General features: G+C 38.1%; 1 protein-coding gene across 1 annotated transcript in view; it reads right to left on the bottom strand.

Moving 5' to 3' along the window:
- Positions 1-331: 331 nt before the first annotated feature.
- The window catches only part of SLC9A9 (solute carrier family 9 member A9), a 208,888-nt gene continuing 186,692 nt past the window's right edge, over positions 332-22,527 (bottom strand). Inside the window, 2 exon segments of the mRNA XM_056358878.1 lie at positions 332-553; positions 1,066-1,171. Of these exon segments, the coding sequence (XP_056214853.1) occupies positions 332-553; positions 1,066-1,171 (328 nt within the window).

The following is a 22,527-nucleotide window of genomic DNA, read 5'->3' as shown; positions in this document are numbered from 1 at the left end:
CCATTCTAGCTGACTAAAGACTATAAGCAACATTCAAAGGCCTGCAGACATGTGAGGAGTGTGGTACAGTCAAGTACCATTGAGACAACATGTGATTGTAATGGCTTTACAGTGGGCTGACAGTGCCACATCTTTTTATTAAAAACTGCTGCAGTCAGAAAACCTGCATATTGTTGGTGAGCTCTTTCCTGGGGGGAGAAGGCATTTAGTTGGTAAAATCTAAGTTTTCTTTGATTTTTGTGCTTAGTAGGTATTTTAGAGTCACGCTCACGTAAGAGTATCTTTTGTTTCTTTGTCTTAGTCTTATTTCTTGTGATTAACTTTAAGCTGTTCATGCCAATGAATTAATCTAGGGTTGACCTGCGATGTGTTTAAACTGGAGTTTGTACCCTCCTAATCCTAGGTCTCCTTCATTAATATCTTCCTTGCCTGTAGCCTGGGTGGAGCCTGTTCTGTCCTGTGCTGGCACTGGTATGTGAGCAGATGTTTCATAGTTTTCAGTCAATTCATCGTTATTTATGATATAATCTGTGTCGTCATCCTTCAGTTGATCCTGTATTCAAACAAAGAAAAAAATCAGAGGAAGGGAAGGGGGGACTGGTGAGGAGGATTTTTGTTAAAGCTTAAACTAAGAACAAGTCTGACACAATTCCACTTTCATTTTATTTCCTTATTTGCTTATTTTTTTCAGGTTTTAATTTAACATGTTGATTAAAGCAAATAGTTGCTTACCATGTTCTGCTCTCAAGCAGAGTTGAGAAACATAACCTACCCTTCAGATCTTTATGGTAACTTCACTGCTTAAATATCACTGATGGGTAGCCAGTACTTTCAGCATCTGGCTGAATTATTTAGAAAATGTCATTCATATTTGAAGCTCACAGTATTAGTAGCCATTCTTGGAAAGGTACTGCTGCACCTTCTGGGACATTTTCTCCACAACCCTGAAGAAACTGTGTAGTCCTTAGCCTTAGCTTCTGAAAAGGGACTTTACCTAAGTGTTTCATTGAGTATGGCAGGTTTTGGGTTAAAACTTAAATACAATTAACCAAGTGAGGTACTTACGCCATATGCACTGGGGCTGGTCAGAATCCTGGCAACAGGATGACACCATTCAGGTAATGTTGTTGTGAGAGGTGGACCAGTGTGGGTTAAGATAGGTTTCAGGTATCTGTGAATTTTGTTAAAGAATATTGCTCATGCAGACATTGACACTAAAATGCTTCTATTAAATGAAGAAATTCCATTTTAAAGCATAAGGGAATCATCTAGGTGGAAACATAAAAAAAATCCCATCTCTTTACCCACGTGTTACTGTATACATTCACCTGTCTTCAGCCTTGTCTAGCATTTTTCGGGAATAACAAAAACCCAAACTCCCACCCCAAACAAAACCCCAAACACTTAATGCTCAAAGTCTGTCTTGAAGAGTACCAGAATGGCTGAAGGGGATGTGTCCTGGGATGCCTCAATACAGTAGGAGCTGGAAGAGAGGAAATGTCTACTAGGTTATCCTGTTTACTATTCTTATCGACTGTTTGCTGTAAGTGTGATCTCTTATGCAATTTTAACAGGAAACAATTTAAGATGCAATTACATCAGCTACATAACTTACTGTTATGTAAGAACAGTAGTGAATGTTTTCTTAAACATGTATATTCAGCCTTTTGTAAAATCAGTGCATTTCTTCAATAGACAAAGTACATTTAATCAAATTTCATCAAGCATTAAGTTTCTTCATCACTGGGAGTGTATGTAAGTTTTTTCCCTGTAATACTTTATTTTCAGCATTCAAGGTATTTGTTTTGCACTTCATACATAATTTTGTATAAAGGAGCATTGATGTAAGTAAGTTAGGAACAGGCTTTATGCTATTGTCTTGCACCTGTCTTTCCAATCTTTTCATGCAGAAGTGCTCTATTGAGAAAAAAGAAAAACCTGCTCATCTTGAGCAATTATATCCTCCTTGTATCTGTCAATAACTGCTCTCCCATGAGTCCCTCAAGTTGGCTTATCTTCTTTGCTACTTTTACTCGCAAAGTAATTTTCAGTGCTCTCTGGGAAGCAGGTCTGTCAGCTATTTTTGCTGCCAGGGAAAATTTGCTTTATTGATTGGCGTCCCACTTTCTCTCCCCTGCTCCTGTCTTTTGCTTTGCTTGCGCTCTCTCCCTCGCTCTTTGCCTTCTTACAGAAGAAAGGAACAAGTATAAAACAGAGTAGTGATTTGAGCTCTGCAGCAATATTGTAGAAATACTGAGTGAGTAACAGTGGGTCTTAAACCTAACTATTCCAGTGTCTCCTTTCCTTTCTTTATTGGTTGTTTATGGTATCACTGCTTTAAACACAAAGTTCAAATTCAGTATTCTGAAGAAACTTACGTAAAACATCCTAACCTTGGTTACAGATTGAAAGGCTAAATAACTTTACAGTCTCATATACTACAGCCATGAAGTTGTTCTATAGTGTTTGGATGTCTGAGATCAAATTGTGTAGAGAAACTTTACCTCCTCTTGCTTTTTTAAGAGTAAAGTGAAACGAAACAATGCTTTTCTGATGTGCTCCTGACCTTATTTGGAAACTCCAAAGTGCCAAGCAGTTAAGAACTACTATTAAAAACCAATGTTTGAAAGCTGTCAATTAGAGTTGTTTTCAGCACTTCAGAAACACCTAATTAGAAGGTCAAAAATGGAAGTAGGAGCCTAATTCTAGTGTTTTAATCTTTGAAAATATTGGCTTTGACAAATGACTTGAATTTTTTTGAACTAAATTGTCAGACCTAGCATGAAAAATACAGGCTTGTAATGGAAGTTGCATTTGATTATGCTGAGTTCTGTCTGCTCTGTTGTTTTGTTTTCTTTCAGTATAAGAAACTGAAGATTAATATTATTCTAAATTTCCTCCTTAATCTGATGATCTCCGAGCTAGGCCTTACTTCTAAGCAGCCTTATAACTTTATAATGAGCTTTTATATCTCTGAGTAAAATTTGAGTTCAGTTTTCCTCCCATGTTTGCAGCAAGGCCAGCATCGCATCTGATAACAATAAGCGGTACATGCTGAAATGGGCAATCTACTCTGCTGCTACAGTAGTCTTTAGTCTTTTGAGTCACTACCACTTTTAGCATCGAGTCTTGTCTGGTGCATTTAACTGGTTGCTCTGCGTGTACACTGATGTTCTTAAGTAGAGTGGTTGCTTCATTTTGGGATGCAACAGATCCTCTAATTCCTCTCCCTTTTGCATTTGCTCTAATATGTTCATTGTGTATCACCCATGCTTCTGTTTTGAAGCCTTTTGAGATGCAGTTTAAAGTGAAGACTATTTTCTGGTGCTTGTCATGAGGCTTCTGATACTGTAATAAATTATCTCTTTGTTCTTTATTTAACTATTATTATTTGACCCACTAAAGGAACTTAAATTGCACTGGCCTATTTTTTCTTGTTTTAATAACCTATGCCATAAATGTTTCCTCTTTATTGTTGACACAGTTGCTTTATAGTATTACAGACATAATCACATTGTTCAGTGTAGCATGAAAGAGGAATTCTAATCCATGTGCAGTGCTGGCATTTCAAAAGTATATCACACAGGGGTCCATAGCACTTTAGGCCTGGCAAGAAGTCTTATGCTTTAGCTGTTCTGGTTGCATCTCCATGGAGAAATCACTAGGGCTGCTTTAAAAATCGGAAGAAACTAAGTGTAAAGCTCTTAGCACAACTCTGAAATTACTGTTGAACCAAACTCATGCCTGCCTAATTCAGGGATAGGGAAAAGCTAGCAGGAAAACTTTGTATTGATCAACCCACTTCTAGATTTGCACTTCAGCCCTCCGTGGGGAGAACAGTTCACCTGCATGCCTCAGATTCTACACGATACAACATACTCTGTTAAAGAACATTATTGATATTGTGAAGGTGGTAATTTCTAAATTGGCAAACTGAATTCAGGATGCCTGTGTATGCATATGCATAGAATTTTAATTCGTACACAGTGCTGGCACATGAACGTGCCTTAATCATAATCAAATACCAGTTTTTCCATTGATTCATACATCTCCAGGCTTCCACTGTCAGTTCACGTGCCCAGAAATGTTTACCCTGGTTCCCTTTGTTGCTATTTGAACATCCCCTTGCCCAGGCAGTTCCAGTCTTCCCTCGCCACTAGCCAGGCACTATTCCCTCCCTCCCTGTCTCGGTGACAGCAGACTTGACATATAAATCTGTTTACTCCTTCCTGGTTCAGCCTCTGTCTCTTCTGAGTTTGACTGGTATGATGTCCTCTTCGGTGCTGCGCAGCAATCGGCACAGAAGGCAGATGCCACTGCAGACAAGCCAGTGGGCAAGTGTCTGAGCAGTGTAGCCTAAAGCTGAACCACAGGCAGGTGGTTTGCTGAGGCTGATGAGGCTGAGCAATTCAAATAGGGTTTTCACAGTGTGATCTAGTTTAGGCTGGCGTTTCAAATAAATGGCAAAAAGCATTTCCAGGGTGGAATATGAGGCCTTTGCTGTAAGTACACTGCACTTAAAAACTATCACACGATGATTTAGCAGGAAAAGAACCATGAATTTGTGTGTATTTTATTTTTCCCCCAAAACATTATGCCTGAAACATCTATTATGGAAATTTTCCTCCTACAATATAGCTACTGTTTCACAAAAATACAGGTAACCTGAACCAGACTTCTTAAGTGAGAAGTCTCCAGTAATCTTGATGAGAAACAGTACTGCCAGTAGCCATATTGCAGAATAATTAAGATTTCCATTATGCAGAAAAATCTGTGATTTCAGAATAATTTTTGCATGGTATCAGGATGAAAAATCAGAATCTTAAAATTTCTGTTCTTTCAGCCAGTAAGTGTCAAATGACCATATTTTGGACAGAATGTATCAATTTAACAAATTTTGAGAATGTTGGTAGAATGTACCTATATCTTTTTGTCAATATAGTGTTATTGTGTTCAAATAGGGGAAAATAATTATGTGGTTGCTTTCACTCGGACTTAAAGGAGGTTTACTTTTTTCTTTAGTTTGAGTCCTAGTCCAACTATGGCTTTGCTGAAAGGCATAATAGTGAGAGAAGAATAACTTGCAGGTTGGGGGTGTGGGTTGCGGAACCAACCACACAACAACAAACCCCAAAACAAACAGCCAACCCTCCCCCACCCTCTCTCCAGCAGAAGTTGTGGCCCCAGTTTAGAAATATGTATTGCACCTCTGCTTCAGCTCTGTGAAGCCCTGCGTTTGGCCCAGAAGGTGGTTTGCCTTCTGCCTCATTGCAGAATGGGGGCTCTGTAATTCAAGTTAATCCCATCCTCCCGAAAGGCAAATATGCTCGCACTATAATATTTCCTATTATAAAGCTCCTTTGTACAGGAATTCTCAAGATAGTAGTCAAAATTACGTATAGTGATTTGTTCGGAGACCGTTTTTCTGTCTCAAACTGTGCTATAAATACACATTTGTTAAAAGTATGTTGTTTAATATTCTATTGCTAGGTGCTATACTTCTGCTGTAGGCATAAGTCCCTAGAGGTAAATGTCACCACTCCCAGAATCCATCCTTTGCACAATGTTAGTAAGATTTCTTGAGGTTTGCAGTCTTTTATTTTAAAGCGTCCCTTTCATGAATATTTTTATTGAAGTCTGAGTTTGTAAATTACTTATGTCAGGAGTTGCATACCACTTTTGTACTTATGAAGAAACATACGTAAGAAAGGTATCAAAAAGAAAAGTTGTCACTGTTCGATCTATTTTCTGTAGTAAGGACAAAAGATGTTTTGTTCCTTGGTAAGGTGTTTTGCGCGTGTGTGTGTTGGTGGTTTTTTTTTTTTTTTTGGAGAACACGATTTTGCTATTAGCTATGTGATAACCTAAAGAGCAAATATTTCCATCTTGGTAGTGTTTGAGTGGGAGCGGTCAAACCGTGAAACATGAATCTGGCTAAATTCTGCACGTGGCTGACTCCTGCTAACAGCTGAGCTGAGATTATTTGGCTACTTTATCGTACAGCCTGTGCGCATGACTGGGCTGGTGAGGCGCAGAGACATCTCCAGGTCTTTAGTGCATGCACAGCAGATTAAAATGACCCAAAGGAGAGGATTTTATAGAGGGCTGTCTCCTCCTGCAAAAAAGGATGATGTTTTCTCATGTACTGTGGAATTTTCTTCAGAGGATAAGGAGTTATCAGTGTAGGCTGGTTGAGAAGTGCAGGGTATGGTTATATTAGATTTAATTGTTAGAATAACAGATATGTTTTTGAAAAGCCCATGAGATCTACAGTGACTTGACATGTAAAGATAGCTTTCTTCAGAGTGCAGATTAGGTTGAGAAGGAGTTACTAAATCTGATATAAATGATATTTCAACGTATAGCTGTTACTAATAAAGTCTGCTCTAGTTCTTTGTGACTTTTTCTTCTCTTTTTATGGAGTAGTTTAAAAAAACAGATCCCACTACTGTTGTAACTTAAAATACTAAATAACTGAGTATAAACGGAATCATACTGTAGTCCTGTAAAATCAAATGATCAAGTCTCTATTTATTTTAAAGATTCATTCTGTCTTACTCATGTCTGAGAGCAGGGGGGGTGGATGAAAATCAGTGGGAACAAAAACTAGTTCAATGCATCCTTAAGGAAAGTCTGACTCTCAAATTCTAGAACCAGACGTAGTGTCAGACCCAAAGAATTAACTTTAGTTTTTATGCAGAACATGGCTAAAAATTTACTGCTTTCAATTTTGAAACTGGAAGCATTGCAGAGATGAGGGCAAAATGGAGGGAATTAATAGAATTGTTCTTAGTCAGGTGTTTTTATGTGTAAGTAGCTGCAGACTGAGAAGTGGCTGTTCTCTAGTATGCACTGAGTAAAATGTCTGGGATATTTGTAGATCATGGGCTTATAGTCATGAGCTTGCTGGAGTGCAGAGGAAAATTGAAACATCTTACTCAAGTTATTTGAAGCCTGTTATATCCTAAACATAACATCTCTGTGCAAAGAAAAAATCTGAGACATAAATGGAAACCTGCTTATATAATTGAGTGGGTAATGTAGCTCCTTTGGAAAATAGAAGGGGTAGGGCACACAAAAAGTTAGAAGAATACTCAAGTAAGGTTTGAAACAAATATATGAACAGGCGCTAATGTTAGACAAATTAACATTAGAAAGATCTTTGGAAGATGAAGACTGTGAGGCAGCTAAAGAGAAGACCAAAAAAACCTCCCTGACATCAGTTGTATAACAACATGGAAATGACCCTCCACCTAACAAACCCTGCTCTTCCCCAAACAACAATTAAAAAAACAAGAGAGATGCCTAAGTCAACTACACACACAACGAAGATATAAGACTGTGTTGTGTTAGTGACATCAGCATTGATGACATGCATTGACTTTTCTCAAAAATGTCTGATGCAAAGTTGATATCATTGATAGGATTCATTTCCCCTATGTTCACCTATCTTCAGACACCTTATAGTAGGGTATCTGAATGAAATCTAATCTACCAGTCTTCCTTTTTCATCAGTAAAGAGAAATAGCCAAATCCCAGGGCAGTTAGTCTCATCCTGCAATGCTGGAGTTAATTGGGATGAATTGAAACTAGGATGAGTTTATTTCCCTTTATTGACTATAAGAGTCTGAACAACAAGATTAAACTTAGTTAGCTAATAATCAAGTATTTAAAGTTTGGTGAAATTACTCTCACTTCAGGATGTAAGGGAATGGAAGCCCTGAGGCAAAATACAAGAAAGCAAACGTGACATCCTCCATACCAAGGAAATTATGAGTGTATGAAAGGCATCCTATTTCATAAATAGGAAATACTATATTAAATGCATCTAGAAGAAAAGAAGATAAAAACAATATAAACTTCTGTGTACTGAGTATGGCATCAAAGCCAGCAGCAGATTCAAAAACTTTAAAATCATTAAGCTTGTGAAAACCTGAATGACTATGGAATAAAAATAAATAAATAAATAAAATCACCCCTGAGAAAACTTAAGAGATTTCCTGGCACATTTGAAGGAATAGAAAATCTTTCAAGATACTGCAAAACTGGTCTACCTGTGGATTTGCAATAGGGTTTCTTTTCCTGTAGAAAAGGAACTTCTGCATACGGGCTATCTTTAGCATGATTACAAAACTGGAGACACCGTTGGCATGAGTAAGCTAAATAATTGCATTGGAAAGGATGAACAGTAGTGTGACCTGGTTGCGCATAGACCCTTAAGGCCTTAAGACTCTGATGCCAGCTGCCTCAGATGACATCACTTTCAAGCTCTTCACATGAAGTGCATTCATTGTATAAAATGCTTCAGCCTTGGTACTGGCAGAGAGAACAAATATAGAAAAGCAAGCAAGTTAGCTGGGATTTCTGCACTGCGTAGAAGATTATTTCATGAGGATGTCCTTGGCATCACCATATGCCTGAGAAGTACTCCAGAGAATAGATGTGTAAAGAATGAGGACTGGCAGCGGTTACATGCTTTGCTAATGACAGTCTAACACCAGTGGCACCGCAAATCTAATCATTTGCAAGATACAGGGAAAGTAAACCTTGAAGATTAAACACGGTGAAGTACAAGTACAAATTGGTTTTGATCAAATGAATTACTTCAATCAAATCCTAGAGGAAGAAAGAAAAAGTATGACTGAAATAAAGTGAAAGCTATAAAGCTTTTAAAAACCTCTCATCAATAGATTCTGTCAGGTACAACGGACTCACACCTACTAAGACAGGTACTGAGGACAGCAATGGTTGTAGTGTCTTTGTCCTGGGAGAGGAGAACTTGGGGACCAGGAGGGTGGTGGAAGGTGTGGGTAGCAAAAGACTAATGTGAACAAGACTTTCCAGACAAGATGGGTATCATTCTGTTCAAACTAAAATACTACAGTGAAAGCAAGGCAATAAAATGGCTCCTAGAACCTTGTAAGCAGCAGCTGGAGTAATATTCTTGCTATGGTCCTCTGGTGACATGGATTGAGGGCTAAAGCCAGTGTGCCAAAATTATACTCAAACAGGAAAAAAATGATTTGGCATTTTTTCAGGAAGCTGGATTGGATATTTTATCATTACGTAGATATAGCTGCACAATAACAGTTAAAGTAGTTCACAGATCTGTGGAGAGTTTTTTTGGCAAATCTCCAGCTCCTGAATTGCCAAGATTCAGAGGATGGTCTAGCAGTTATAAAGGTATGACTTGAAAGGGAAATATGATCCCCTATGAAAAAAATCCTGTAACGACCTTTTCTTGCACAATTCTGTTGAAGGATGAGCTATGAATGAGGAAAAATGTGTCTTATATTCTGATGCTTTCTTGAGTTCAGAAAGATGCGAACAAAACCAGAGAAACAAAAGTGATAATTCACTGTATCTTTTAGAGGAAAAAAATGGTCAGTATAATAATAATAACAGAATCTTTTCTTCTCTATTAGAACACTGGAATAAGTAAATAAGGAGGTGGGTGTCATGCCAGAAGGGAAAAGAACAGTAGCTCCAAAGAATGAATATTCTGAATGTTTTTTGAGGACTGGTTGGTACTGTAGCGAAGATATACCAGAGAGCTATTCTCTTGGCCCAGTATGAGTGTAAAAATAGAACTATGATCAGGGATGTGTGTATCCCTATAGAACACAAAAGCAAGGTACCAAGGTTACTCGTGCTGGGTCAAGCCCACAACGAAGCTGACAGCAACAGGATAACCTGAAATGTATTAATGAAAACGTTACTGGTTTCTCACGACTGTACAAATAAACATACTTGTTCCAGAAATGGAAGTAGACTCAAAACCTGTGTGACAAGATCAGGATGTGGTTTAGCACTTTCGTGGATGAGTATTTTACTGGCCAGTTAGGTAATGAGTAAGAGGTGCTGGGAGTGACTTAGAAAAAGCAGTCTTTTAATCTCCCTATGCTGAGCTGCTGAGGGCAGGATAGCCTTTGCAAAGCTTGGTTAATAGAAAGCTTGTTTAGTTTAATATATCCTCTGAGAATCTCTACTCCTGTGAGCAGATCGGTCCAAAGATTGTCTTCAGATTCTCTAGCAGCTTTTTACAATATGTAACCCATGTTATATGCACGGTTAGCTAGCTGGATGAAGTTGGAAGTCTCTAACAGGTTTGTGAAAAAAGCCCATTGAGAAGTAGTGGGCTCAGTGCTGAGGAAGGAAAGACATTCTTATTGCGCAGGAATAGGGGCCACTGTATCCAAAGTAAGTAGCCTTCTGGCAAGCCAGACTTTTGCTTTTGTGAAGATATTTTAAAACTGAGAAAGACTGACTAGAAAACCCTTATGATATAACGTTCCCTAAGAGGTATGCAAATTTCAGTGCAAAGAACAATTAAGGGTAATGAATTATGGCAGATATCCCAGCAAAAAAAACCCAAAACAACCCCCAAAAATTTACTGAATAAGAATAATAGCGGCTTTTATACTGCTAGGAGTGAAAGAAATGTGAGGCATTTATCTTAATATTACAGTTTAAAATTCTAGATAGGTAAACCAGGATATTTTTTTTAGTAACAGCGGCAGATTAAAATCACAGTACAGAAGATACATATTAAGAGATCATCAAACGCCCTTTGGTCAGCAGAGAAGCTTATCAAATATAAAACAGAAATATGAGGAAGTAGCACTAGATTTCCAGCTGGCATAGTTAATCTCGCTGCTCCTATCACCATACTGTCTGGAGCAGGGTAACCAAACTTCATATCTGTCTTTGCACGAAAGGCTTTCCTGCAAGCCTATGAATGTTAGAGAAAAATATGTTGAGTAAGGAAAGTGTGCTGTGATGGAGGAAACGTGAGACACATGGGTCAGGGGGTGTGTGGGGTAGGAACAAGATTTTTTGCAAATGTGGCAAGTGACTTGTAATTGTTTGGTCAGAGATATAGTTGGGCAAAGGTGAAAAAATAAGATTGCTTTGCCAGAGTGAAGATTTGAAGGGGATATGATTTTGCAAAGCTATGGTATTCCAGATGAGAAGCTGCAATGAGAATTTTTAAGCTTTTCTTCTGCTTTGCTACATATTTAAAGGAACATGGGAACTTAATGAAATTAAAGGGCACTCACTTTCAGGCAAACAGGAAGATGTATGATTTACAGCACATATTCAAGGTGTAGCAATCACTGCCTGAAGAAATCACAGAGCATGTGACAAAGGGAAGAGTGATCTGATAGCCTAACACAATTACAGCTGTGCAAGCCAAGGCAACATGGGTGCCAGACCTTATGCCTCTGGGATGGGTGAGGGAATTTCCCCACTTCTTTGTGTACAACCCACAAGATACAATTGGAGGGTTTTATTTCTTCTGTCTACTGCTGGAACATCAGCATGATGGTAAATAATGGATCTGCCACAGTACAGGGAAATCTGTGCCCTTGTAGTGTCATTGCTGTGTTTGGCCGAAGTATAAAATGCTTTTGTAACTCCTTAATGGATTGTTTTGAGATGTTATTAGGGATGTTGCATATCCTAGTCAGGCACCAGTTTCAGAGAGGTTAAGCCAGTCTCTTAAAGCTTGCCTACCTCATGTCTGACACTTCATTATGTTTCCAGTGAAAGATTCTGGAAATGGATTATGAAAGATATTTTTGTTTTAATTTGGCACCATTCCCTTCTATTTATTGGTGCAATACACAGCACACATGTATCAATGCTGGCACTGACCCAATACAGACAATAACAGAGGTGGGGAAAAGTACAGTGCAGCATGAATGAACATGAGGTTTTCTCATTCTCAGTGTTCCATCAGAGACAGAGAGGTCGGCTGTTGGGGTTTCGGTCACGAGTTGCTCATAATATAAAAGCTGGCTATACTGTGAGTGAGCAAGTGTAGCTGTTCTGTGGATGTGATTTGGTTAAGAAACACATTCTTTGAGATCACTGTCCCTTTCCCATCTCTGACAACTCCTGCATTTAACTCCTAATCCAGATCTGATTTCAGAGCTCTTTGCCCCTCAGATTTCACTCTAATGGCTTGTTTCCTCCAAATACCTGCGTGTTTTAATTGATTTAGCACTGGATTTGTATTCAAAAGCCTACCTCTGTGTGAACTTATGTTCAGTTTATTTCCTTTTTACCCAGCTATATTTCCCCACATAAAACTGATGTAGTCACTTGCTTATCCCCCCGCCCCCTCCTTTTTCCTTTTTTTTTTTTTTTTTTTTTTTTATGTATGGCCCATCTGATTCAATGACCTTTTAAATTACTGCTTGGCTGTTGATGACAGCTTGGTTTGACAGCATTTGTATAGCTAAGCCCATTGATCTGTTTTACCCCTGTGAGAGAGCATAAGAAGGAATTTGGTCACTTGACTCTCTCAAGTTTTTCCAAAGTACTGTTGCATGCAGAAGGGACCTGTTTCCAGCAGCGCAGTTAACTCCCTCCAGCATGTTTACATAGCTCTGCAATCTGCTGTGGAAGGGAGGCAAAGCATGGTGCTTTCCTTTCTGGGGCTTCAGCTTTCAGGATTTATGTTAGTGGCGTTGCTTGCTTTGGTTTCCAGGAATGCTTATGTCTAAGACCTGGTAGATATCAAAATGACTTCTAAACATGTGAGAGGAGCATGGATAGCCTGGCCCTATAAATAGCTGATCTCCTGCAATGGTATGGTTAAAGCTAATTTGGTAACAACCAGAGCACTCTAGTGTAGAGGACAGAAGATCAAGCAAAGAACTAGAATCTTGTCTGAACCTGTGTTTTTCAAAGTGTGAAAGGGCTTTGAGCAGCAGCAGGTATGACATGTCTCCTGCTTTCTGTGTGAGCTAAGGCAATGGATCAGACTCAGTGTGCAAACTGCAAGAGCTCTGCAATACATTTGGAAGTGAAAATTGGAATACAATTATAGGCTAGTTTGATTTGCCCTTTCAGCTGGGGTGGTGTCAGTTATGTGGTCTAAGGACTGAATTGTTCATGATAAACTATAATAAACTCTTGTCTAGAGTTTCACCATTAAGACTCCCAAGGCAAGGCGTTCCCTGGCATGTCAACCAGTGAGTGCGGTAGCACAGTCCTCCAAGCTCCCGTGAGGAGGTACGGACTGCTGCCACAGGCACCTCAATTAGCAAGACATCCCAGTACTGTAGTATGGACTACTACACCTAGATTTCTGTCTTGTTAATTAATAACCCCAATTGAAGGCTACCTGTTATTTATTAGGAGGGCAATAACCTGTAATATTTTTTTTTTAAGTCAAAATCCATGATGGTACCTTAAAAACCAAAACAAACCTAAAACAAACACTGCCACCCCCCCACCAGTCTCCCCCCAAAAACTTTAGAAAGTATGGAAACTTAAAACATAGTGCTAAGCTCACTGGGTATCTTTGCAGCGGTAGTCATATTTTTGAGTACTTAATGAATTTTATGTAATGCTGCAGTATAGAAATGGCTGTCACCAAGATACTCTCTTAAAAAATACCGAGCTTGCACTGCTGTGCCAGGAAATGAGCTGCCTGAAAGATTAAAGTCAAATTCTTCTAGGAAAAAAAAAAAGAAATAGGGAAGAGGGTAAAATAAATGTTTTGTTTCTGTCTAAATTAGAAATTGTTACTATTTTACAGTAGATGTTTAAAATAATTTCTTGAACATTTAAATAACTAGACATCTTCAGTGTTTATCGTGGAATTGGGGGACTAAGTATTAAATTGGCTTAATATTGCAAACTGTCAAAAACTATTAAGAAAAAAAAAGCTCAGCATTAGTGAATCATGTCATTTAAAACCATATAATGTAATTTATAAGAGTAAGCTCTTGTTTTCTGATGTTTGATACTAAAAACCTTCTCCAACCTCTAATATAGTCCTTGGAGATAGACTATTTTAGGCTGTATTTGGACCTTTTTTCCTTTGGCTTTCCAGGAAGAAAACTGTAACACAGTGACAATAACATCTATTTAACCTACATATAAGGATGCTGAGAATGCTCTAATAGAAAATAGATCTTGTCAGACAAATCTAATTTTATCCTTGGATGAAATTACAAGTTTGAAAAAACATGCATGCATTTAATAAGTTTTGTTAAGGCATTTGGAATGGCATTATGATAAAAAAATTATCTCTCTGCAGTATCAATAAGACATGCATTAAGTTGGCTAAGAATTGGCTGGTTGATAAACCTGAAATAGTAATTGCCCATGGAGAACTGCCATGAACTGGGTGGGTGTTTCAGTGCAGGTTTTAGAGGGGTCAATAGAAAATTTGATATTCAATAATTTCACCATTATGAAGTTGCTGATGATAAAACACGTGGATGATGCAGACTGAATCTCAGTAAGGACAGAGCAGTCATGTCGACATACATTGACTGCCTGGTAAGCTGTTCTCATTGAATTATATTGCCTCTAATTGTGTTTCTGAAAACAAATAAGCAAGGAGGTCCAAACGTCTCTGCAGTGCTTGTGGGTTGTAGTGCCCAGACTTTTCATGAGCTCTGAGGAAAACAATGGCTGCAGCCAGTGAGTGGAGAATGAAACTAGAGTGTCAATGCTTTTGAATTAGATGCTAGTGAGACCCGTACTGGAATGCCATGCCTAATGTGTTGGTTCATGTTTTAAAGTGGTTTTCACGAAGCTGGGAAGGACGTAAGAAAGAAAGAACCCCCTCATTCTCCCCCCCAAAACACTAAAAGTAAAGGAAAAGGTAAAATGGTGACTTAATGAACTCTTTAAGTACCTTTTAATGAAAAAATACAGGATACAGGATTGTATATTTTAAAAAATAAATCAATACAGGCAATAAGCTAGATCTATGCTAAAAGACACAAAACATGTAATAGCATCTAACCAGTGGAAGATATTCCTAAGGGTAGTAATGAACTGTCCATTGCTGATCTTTTCTGAACAGGAAGGGATATCTCACTGATACCCGGTATCCTTTAGCTCACACAAGTTTCTGAACTCAATATAGGATTAAATTTAAGTCTGATGTCCAGGAGCTCAGACTTGGTAATGTAAAAGGCCCTGTACAGCCTAAAATTTAAGCTTTGTGAATTTAATTAGTAAGCACCTTAGAAGCCCTCTGACACTAGGAAAGTCATAGAAGTGCTCACTCAAGTCAATTCCCTCTGGAAAGATAGTTGCCTTAGTATCTGAGAAATAGTTAATCTTTAAGCATTTTTTTTTTAAAAATTATTTTAATTTCTTATGTGCCTAGTTGTCCCAGGTTGTCTATGTGACTACACTTGCTAAACTTTATCTTTCTAGTTACTTAGCTCTGCTTCATTTAGCTGGCTAATATTCTGTGGAAGCATATAGTCTAAGCTCCTCTTAATTCTCTACCGGTGGAGTAAGTATTTAATTATCTTTGTGTGTGAACCTGTAGTTCTTCAATGAGTTTTACAATACTGTAGTGGCTTTGTACTCAATTATAATCATTAGCTTCGAGTTTGCCAACAACAGACTGCAGAGGACACGTAACTCATTGAGCAACTTGAGGAAATTGCTGTGTGCAAGGTATGTAGATTTAAAGTAATTTTTTTAAACTCCCATCTCTGACATATATGAATACAATTACTGTATTCATAATGTAAAAATACATTACAAGTAATGGACTATTCTCTCTTATTCTGGAAAAAATACCTCCAAATCACATCTAAGATCTCATGGAACTTGACACCAGCTCAAAGATTTGTCTGTCTCTACAGAACTATTATTAGCATGCTGCGGCAAGGCATTGGTGGTGTACAGGGAAAATCCAGCCAGGACATTATTAGTGATGGACAGCTTTCCCAGGGTCATGTGTTTATTTTGCTACAGGTGTCACCCACAATAGGTGTCCCAGGCAATAGGTAACTTCAGTACTGTCACAGAAGCTGACTTAAAGCTGTGTTAACTAGACTCAATCTCCATGGACATTGTGGTGGCAAATGTCTATGACTGAACAGTAGTAAAATTACTCTTAGTTTTGTGTGTGGCCCTATATCACTCTAGACAGCCGGGACCATCCTTTCCCCATGCTCTGTTTGTCTTCACTCCCATGCTATCCAGTTCCCATCCTAGAGTTTTGTACAGCTTCTGCTCCTCCTGGAGAAGGACTGCTTTTCCCTCCTTTCCACGTGGCCAGTGAGGCTACTTCCTTTGCTTCCCAAAGAGCCAGAGCAAACTTGTGCGTGTGATTGGTTGGGGGTGTTTAGACCTAGGAAAACAGCAGGAAAGAAGGAAGCTGTGTTGGGGCAGGGTGTTCCCAGTGTCTCTGCCTGTGACAATTTCTCTCCCAGGGACAGATGCTCATCTTCTGGGGAGTTGGTGAGATACAAGAGAGATATCAGGTTTCTGGAAACCATACCTAGTTAGCTCCTTATCCAGAAGGCTTATTAGTGTGGTAGTAGCTGATAGCTAGTGTGTAATGATTTGTGGGTATCGGTATCAGTATCATGAAAGACTTAAATGAGGTTGCCTCTCCTTAGTTTCACTTCAGCAACCCAAAGGAACACGCTGAGGGGACAACTTCCTTTCATCCATTTTGGTCGTTGGTATTGCCGCGATCTAGGTGAGGGATTATGACACTTTACTAAAAAATATTGATTTTTTTTTTTCCCCTCTATAGCTAATAATTTTCTTCCAGAGCACCACTGGACCAGCTCCCTTTGCTATTTCTAGCATACATGCCTCTAGACTGCAAACAAGAGCTCTGCCTGCCCCTGCCTAAATTATGTTTTTCTGTATCTGAGCGTGATGGTGGGTGTTATTCTGGATTCTGTCACAGTAGTTCTTGACTATTGCACACCCAGGAAAGCTCTTTTTGATCAGAGTAAGGGACTCAAACTAAAATTTCTGCCAGATGTTTAATTAACACTTATAATAGAAAGATTTTCATCTGAAAAATGAAAGATATTTGAGTTTAGCCACCTGACACTTCACTTAAAAGTCAGAATTTACCAAGGGCATTTTCATTCAGTTGAAAGCTGCTTTTTTTGTTGAGAAGAGTTTTTAGGGAAAATACTTGACCAGCACAGTTAAGGCCCAACTATGTATATAAATACAGCTTTGTCAGACCTAGGGTAGTAGTCAGACACAGAGGATTGGAAGTATTTTGGGTTGAGGATGGCTAGGTAAGTCTGACCTCAGTACTAAGCAAAGTCTTTGAACACCTTTTGAAGGAAAAGGGTAATCCAAGGACATGAAGTTACATGGAAAATTGGATAAAATGTAATGTGTTCCTAACAAAAGCAGATTGTGTCAGACTAGACCAGTATCTGTCTCTGATAAGATAACTGATTTGCTCAACAAGGTTGACGTAATAGAACAAATATATGTAAAACATATAAGGTATATTGTATCATGGGAAAATATTAGTCGAAAGAGACAGAAGGGAGTAGTATGCATTAAAAGATCGATAAGAAATTTATTTCCCATTTAACCAGCTTAGGTCATCTTACAAAGGGCGTTTAAGAATGGCGAGAGGCTGAATGGGTTGTACCTCAGGCCCTAGTCTTGGGAACAGTCCTGTTACACATAAGTGAGGTGGAAGCAGGAAGTAGTGTCCATAAGCAGATTTCATAAACGGGTACAAAACAAAACTAGAATAGTGTCACCAATACCGAGGGAGGGTTAGGTTATTCTAGCAAAAATATAATCTTGAGGACAGCAGTAATAGAAAGAGAAGAAATATAAAATATAGCTAAGGATCTAGTGACTAGCAAAATGAGAATGCACAGCAAAGCATTATTGTTTAATAAATCTGACTCCTTAGCTGGCGAGTCCTTATTTTTGTATAACCAATAACATCACCTAATAATGCAAGGAGAGCTGCTTAGTAGTTACAGTGCAAAAGCAGCATGGCTTTGAGTGTCAGTAACAGATGCAATTTGCTCAAGAATTGCGTAGATAAATTACTTAAGCACAAGGAGACTTGTCATACCTCAAGAACAACTTTTCAGGATGTGTCTTTTAATTTATAGATTTGGTTATGCAAAGAAGTCATTTGAATAATATGGACTTCCATTTTTTTGCAACCCTGTGGATATGTGTGCAAATATATTCACAAATTCTCTTCTTTTCAGTGGGGGCTATCAAGCATTACAGCGGGGAAATGGAATTAATTTGATCCATTAGGCTTGTGACATTTATTTTTAAAAGTAAAAGCAGGTAAAAATATGTCAGTCTGAAAGCATTTGATAACGATGTTTTCCTATGTTTCAAGTTTGATTCTTGCTTAACTGTTTGGCTTTAATCTTATTTTATTTATACAAGTTTGCCAAGTGTCTAGTTAATAGCTGCTCTTTGCATACTTTACACTAGGAGCTATACTCACAAGGTGTAATCATACTTTACACTTCTGTCAGGAACTGGTTTTCACCATTTCACAAATATTACTTGAACTTTACAAAAAGTATACTGTCTTCTGAGTTCAGGAGATGAGAACCATAGTTCAATTTGCCTTGTAAATGCATTTTTCAGTTTACCATTCTGTAAAACAGGATTACTGATGTGGTATTTGACCTACTTGACAGGTATGTTGTAATCCTATTCTGTTTCTGAGAATTTATTAACGCTGCTCTCTCTGGTTCTGATTTAAAGTACCTTCAAAATATCTTTAGAAAGGGTTACTGTTTGAAAAGCAGAGGGGTTTGTGTCTGTAGCTCAAACTCTCTAGATAAGTAGACAGATTTTTAAAAGAACATGAGAGTTCAGGTGTTGTGGCCTATAATGTTAATGATTTTTAATTCACACTGATTGTCCAACAAATTGTGTGGTGTGGTTTTTTTTTTTGTAAGGGGCTGTTTTAAAACCTTGGTTTTACTTATTTTTGAGACTAAAAGAGACTTGAAACTGGAAGAAATGCACATCAAAAGGAATTAAAATAGGGTGACATATAAAAATCATTGGAATGACTTAGTTCCAGTTTGAGTGCCAAGTTTTTAATATCATCAGTTATGCTGATTTCCAATGTAGACAGAAGTAAAAGAAGGCAGGTAGTGTAACATTTTGGCAGTCTTAATCTGAGACATCATTTGAAATGAAAATGTGTTTAGATGACATTCATATGTCGAGTATAATGATGTGTCTTTCTGTGGCAATGCCTTCAACCTAAATAAACATGAAATTTACTCTTACTCATCTCACTTACCTCTTTAAATTCACTTTACTCATCTGACTTTTGCAATCATGGGTCTCAAATAACTTAATCTTAAACCAATCTATTAGGAAGATGATTAAGAAGTGCCAGTAACATTTTCAGGGATTTTAATCGAAATTACAAGTAAGTTATCTGATTGGATCCTTTTCATGAAGTGGAACTCTGACAGCAAATGAAGCTGTGTGTCATGATATGATTTTTTTTGTCATTTAAAAAAAGTCCCCCCTTTTGAACTGTGTGGCCTCGTGTATATGTTCGTGTGATTGTATAAAAGAAATGGAACAATACCAGAGGTCTGAAATTAGCAGTAGTCATAGGTACCTGATAGGAAAGAAATTGTACTGCAGTTTGAACTTCCGTTTGTCATCATTATTTACTTCAGCTTCCTTATTGTAAGGTCTTAAACCTGCTTGTTCTTAAGTGATATAAATGGTACTTGGATACCTACACTATTTTAATGTTTCATCCTGTTTTGGCAACAGGTTATGTATACAGACTGAGGAATGGTATTTGATACACAGTCTGTCTTGGAATTAGGAACGAATTAGTCTGAGCTTTTCGTAAAAGCTAGACATCTTTATTTGAATCTTTTGGTCTGTTTGCAAATGTCTGTGTTGCATTTTGTTTCCTAGTGTTTGTGTTCATGTGCTTATGCAGTGGACAAAAAGCATCTTTCATATGCCTTGTAGTATTTAAAAGTGAGAGTGGTTAGCCAGACGTTCAACATATAATACAGCATCATGCATACTCTAAAACTTATCCTTCTGAACTGTCTTGCTGTTTATGATTTTTGCTTTTTTCTGTAAGAATAGATCCACAGTATGTGGAGTTCACAGGCTTTCACAATTTTTTTAATGGATCATGGAAGTTTCATTAATTTTATTTAATGTGGGTTTATATATATATCACCTAGGTTTTATGCAGCAATTTTCTTCTAAATGTCTGAATTTTCCTGATCAGTATTCCTTGTAGGGTGGTGTATGAGATACTTTCTTGGACCTATTAGGATTCTGAGACTTCTCAACTTTTGTTAATTCATTTGTGTCCTAAGGAACAAAGTCCTGAGTTGATATAAAATACTTTATTTGATTCTTCATCCTCGTTACTTTCCCAGTCCTGAATTCATGCAAGTTTAAGTTAGTGGTATTATTGCAGATGAATAGACACAAATCAGTACACACAGTGTATGAAACCGTCATCTAAACATATTTTCTTTTCAGATTTTTGCTAGGAAGGTAATGAATATAATACTGGAATGATACTAGAAACTATGGGAATTAACTATTGTATGGAACTATTGAAGGCAGCTATTGGGCTAGTATGACCCAGTGCTAATACTATGGGACGTGATGTTATTTTGGTGTTATGTGGTAAATAGTTTGGTGAACTCGCATGATTTCCAAGGTGACAGGTCTGCAACAGTAAAAAGAAAACTCAATCTGATTTTTATATGGTTCACAAGGCAGTGAAGTGTGTTGGAAAGTGTATGCCACAAGAAGTGGTCTGCATTTTTCCTAGTTTTCTTTCTGACTTTGTGATGCTTGACATGCCACTTAACTTTACCTCTTCCCTTTTCTTGTCTCTGATATTATCGTCTCGTCAAGCACTTTGAAATCTATTGGTAAAAATGTGTCACATAATTCATGGGTATCCTTTTTGAAAGGTATTTGTGGAGGAGCTCAAGGACTGAACTGGTCAGGGGGAACTTGCAGCCAAACACTCTTGTTCGTAGTCAGAGCTGAGCATAGGAAGGTGGTGGTGTACTGTAATAATGTAGGGCTGTCTCTTGCTGTGTTTGAATATCACTATATAAATGTTATGATCTATATAATTCCTTCCTTGATTTTTTTTTTTTTTTAATTTTTGGTTATTTCTTACATAGTATCAGGCTGATTTGTCGCTTATAGTAAAGCATTCTGACAATGTGAGAAAGGTGCCTGAGAAGTGCACGTTTCTACTCCTGTCACTCTGGGACACTGAAGTATTCTGTGAACCTTGTCAGGTGAGCAAACTGAAAGGAGCCTGTGACACAGAAGTGGAAGGAATTTAAGACACAGAAAGGTTTAGTAGTGGAGCCCTCTTTTTGACCTCACAGTTTTGACAAAGAGACTCTTACAACATTATCTTATCTTGAGAGACAAGCAGAAAGCTTTTTTCTGAAAGAAAAGATGACAACAGATTATCTTTTATGGCTGCAGCAACATTGTTTGAATGGGTGAATCAGGATCCTGTGTTTGTTTAAGGATGAGACAGAACTTTGAGCAGACCTAGCATCGTTTTGAGATGCTGTGTGTCAGGTAGTTTTATTTGCCTGCACCTCAGTTCCATCACTGAGAAAATAGAGACACCTCATTCAGTTGTTAGCCATACCCTGCTGAACTACCTCAAGTTCTGCTCCTAATATCAACGCACAGAAAATACTCTTCAGTTTACTGAGGGAGTTAAGGCTGGCAGGTCCCAACTCCCAGGTAGTATTTGTGCCCCTGCTGCATGAATTCATTCTGTTTTACTTTACACTGCGTGTTCTTTACCTGCAGAGTTTGACTTGCAGTTAAGTCTAGCAGAAGGTCCCTGTGTGTGTATGTGGGATAGCATTATGGCATGGCCTAACAAAGGTAGGAAAATCCAAATACACGCTACCAGTACTGATATTATTTTGATTTTCCTATTGGCAGTAGACAGGCTAGGCGTTGTGTTGTAATATAAATAGTATGTGGTATAAAACACTTCATGATCAAATGAAAGATTATTTCAAGGAAATGAAGTATCTACACAATGTTCAAAAATGACGTCTGTAGTACTCCTTACAAGTGCTAGTAACTCTTCCCGGTATTCCTGTGGTAATAGGAAAGGAGCTATATTACTTGAACTCACAAACATTTCCATTTTGCAAGGTTTTGGTGTGTTTTTGTGGTTTTTTTCACTCCAGTAACTAAGGGATGATTATTTTAGGAAAGATTTGTGATTTGCTTTCCTCTCTCCTCCAGTTCTGGACTTTCCCTAATGATCTTTGTCACTCAGATGCCGAGATAAACTGCTGTACGTGTCTTATACCATAAAAATTAATTGGGGCTTAGAGGGACTGGGAGGTCAGGTAGTAATAAGGGATGAGGAATAATGTTACTGAATTATTTTTGCATTTGGGTGTCTGTCAGGCAAGCTACGTGGAGGGGTTGGGGGAGGAGGCTTGCCAACTTGGTTGTCATCTTACACTCACTCCTCATGTTTCGATGGAGAATCAGGAGGTGAGCAAAGTCCTGCAATGGGAAGGTAGACAGAAGGAGGACTAGCACGTGTGCATTGATCACTGAAACATGAACAAAAGAGGTTTGAGGAGAAAAAATGGGTTTTCTGGAAACCATTAGTTTGTATCATGGTACACACTGCATACACAAAGGGCTGAATGACAATAGTAAAGATTTTTTCTAACTTTTGAAGCTGTAAAATAAATATTGAAACAT

The sequence above is a fragment of the Falco biarmicus genome, chromosome 13 (genome assembly GCF_023638135.1).
Source record: "Falco biarmicus isolate bFalBia1 chromosome 13, bFalBia1.pri, whole genome shotgun sequence".
Lineage (NCBI taxonomy): Eukaryota > Metazoa > Chordata > Aves > Falconiformes > Falconidae > Falco > Falco biarmicus.
This window is presented reverse-complemented; position numbering and strand designations above follow the sequence as displayed.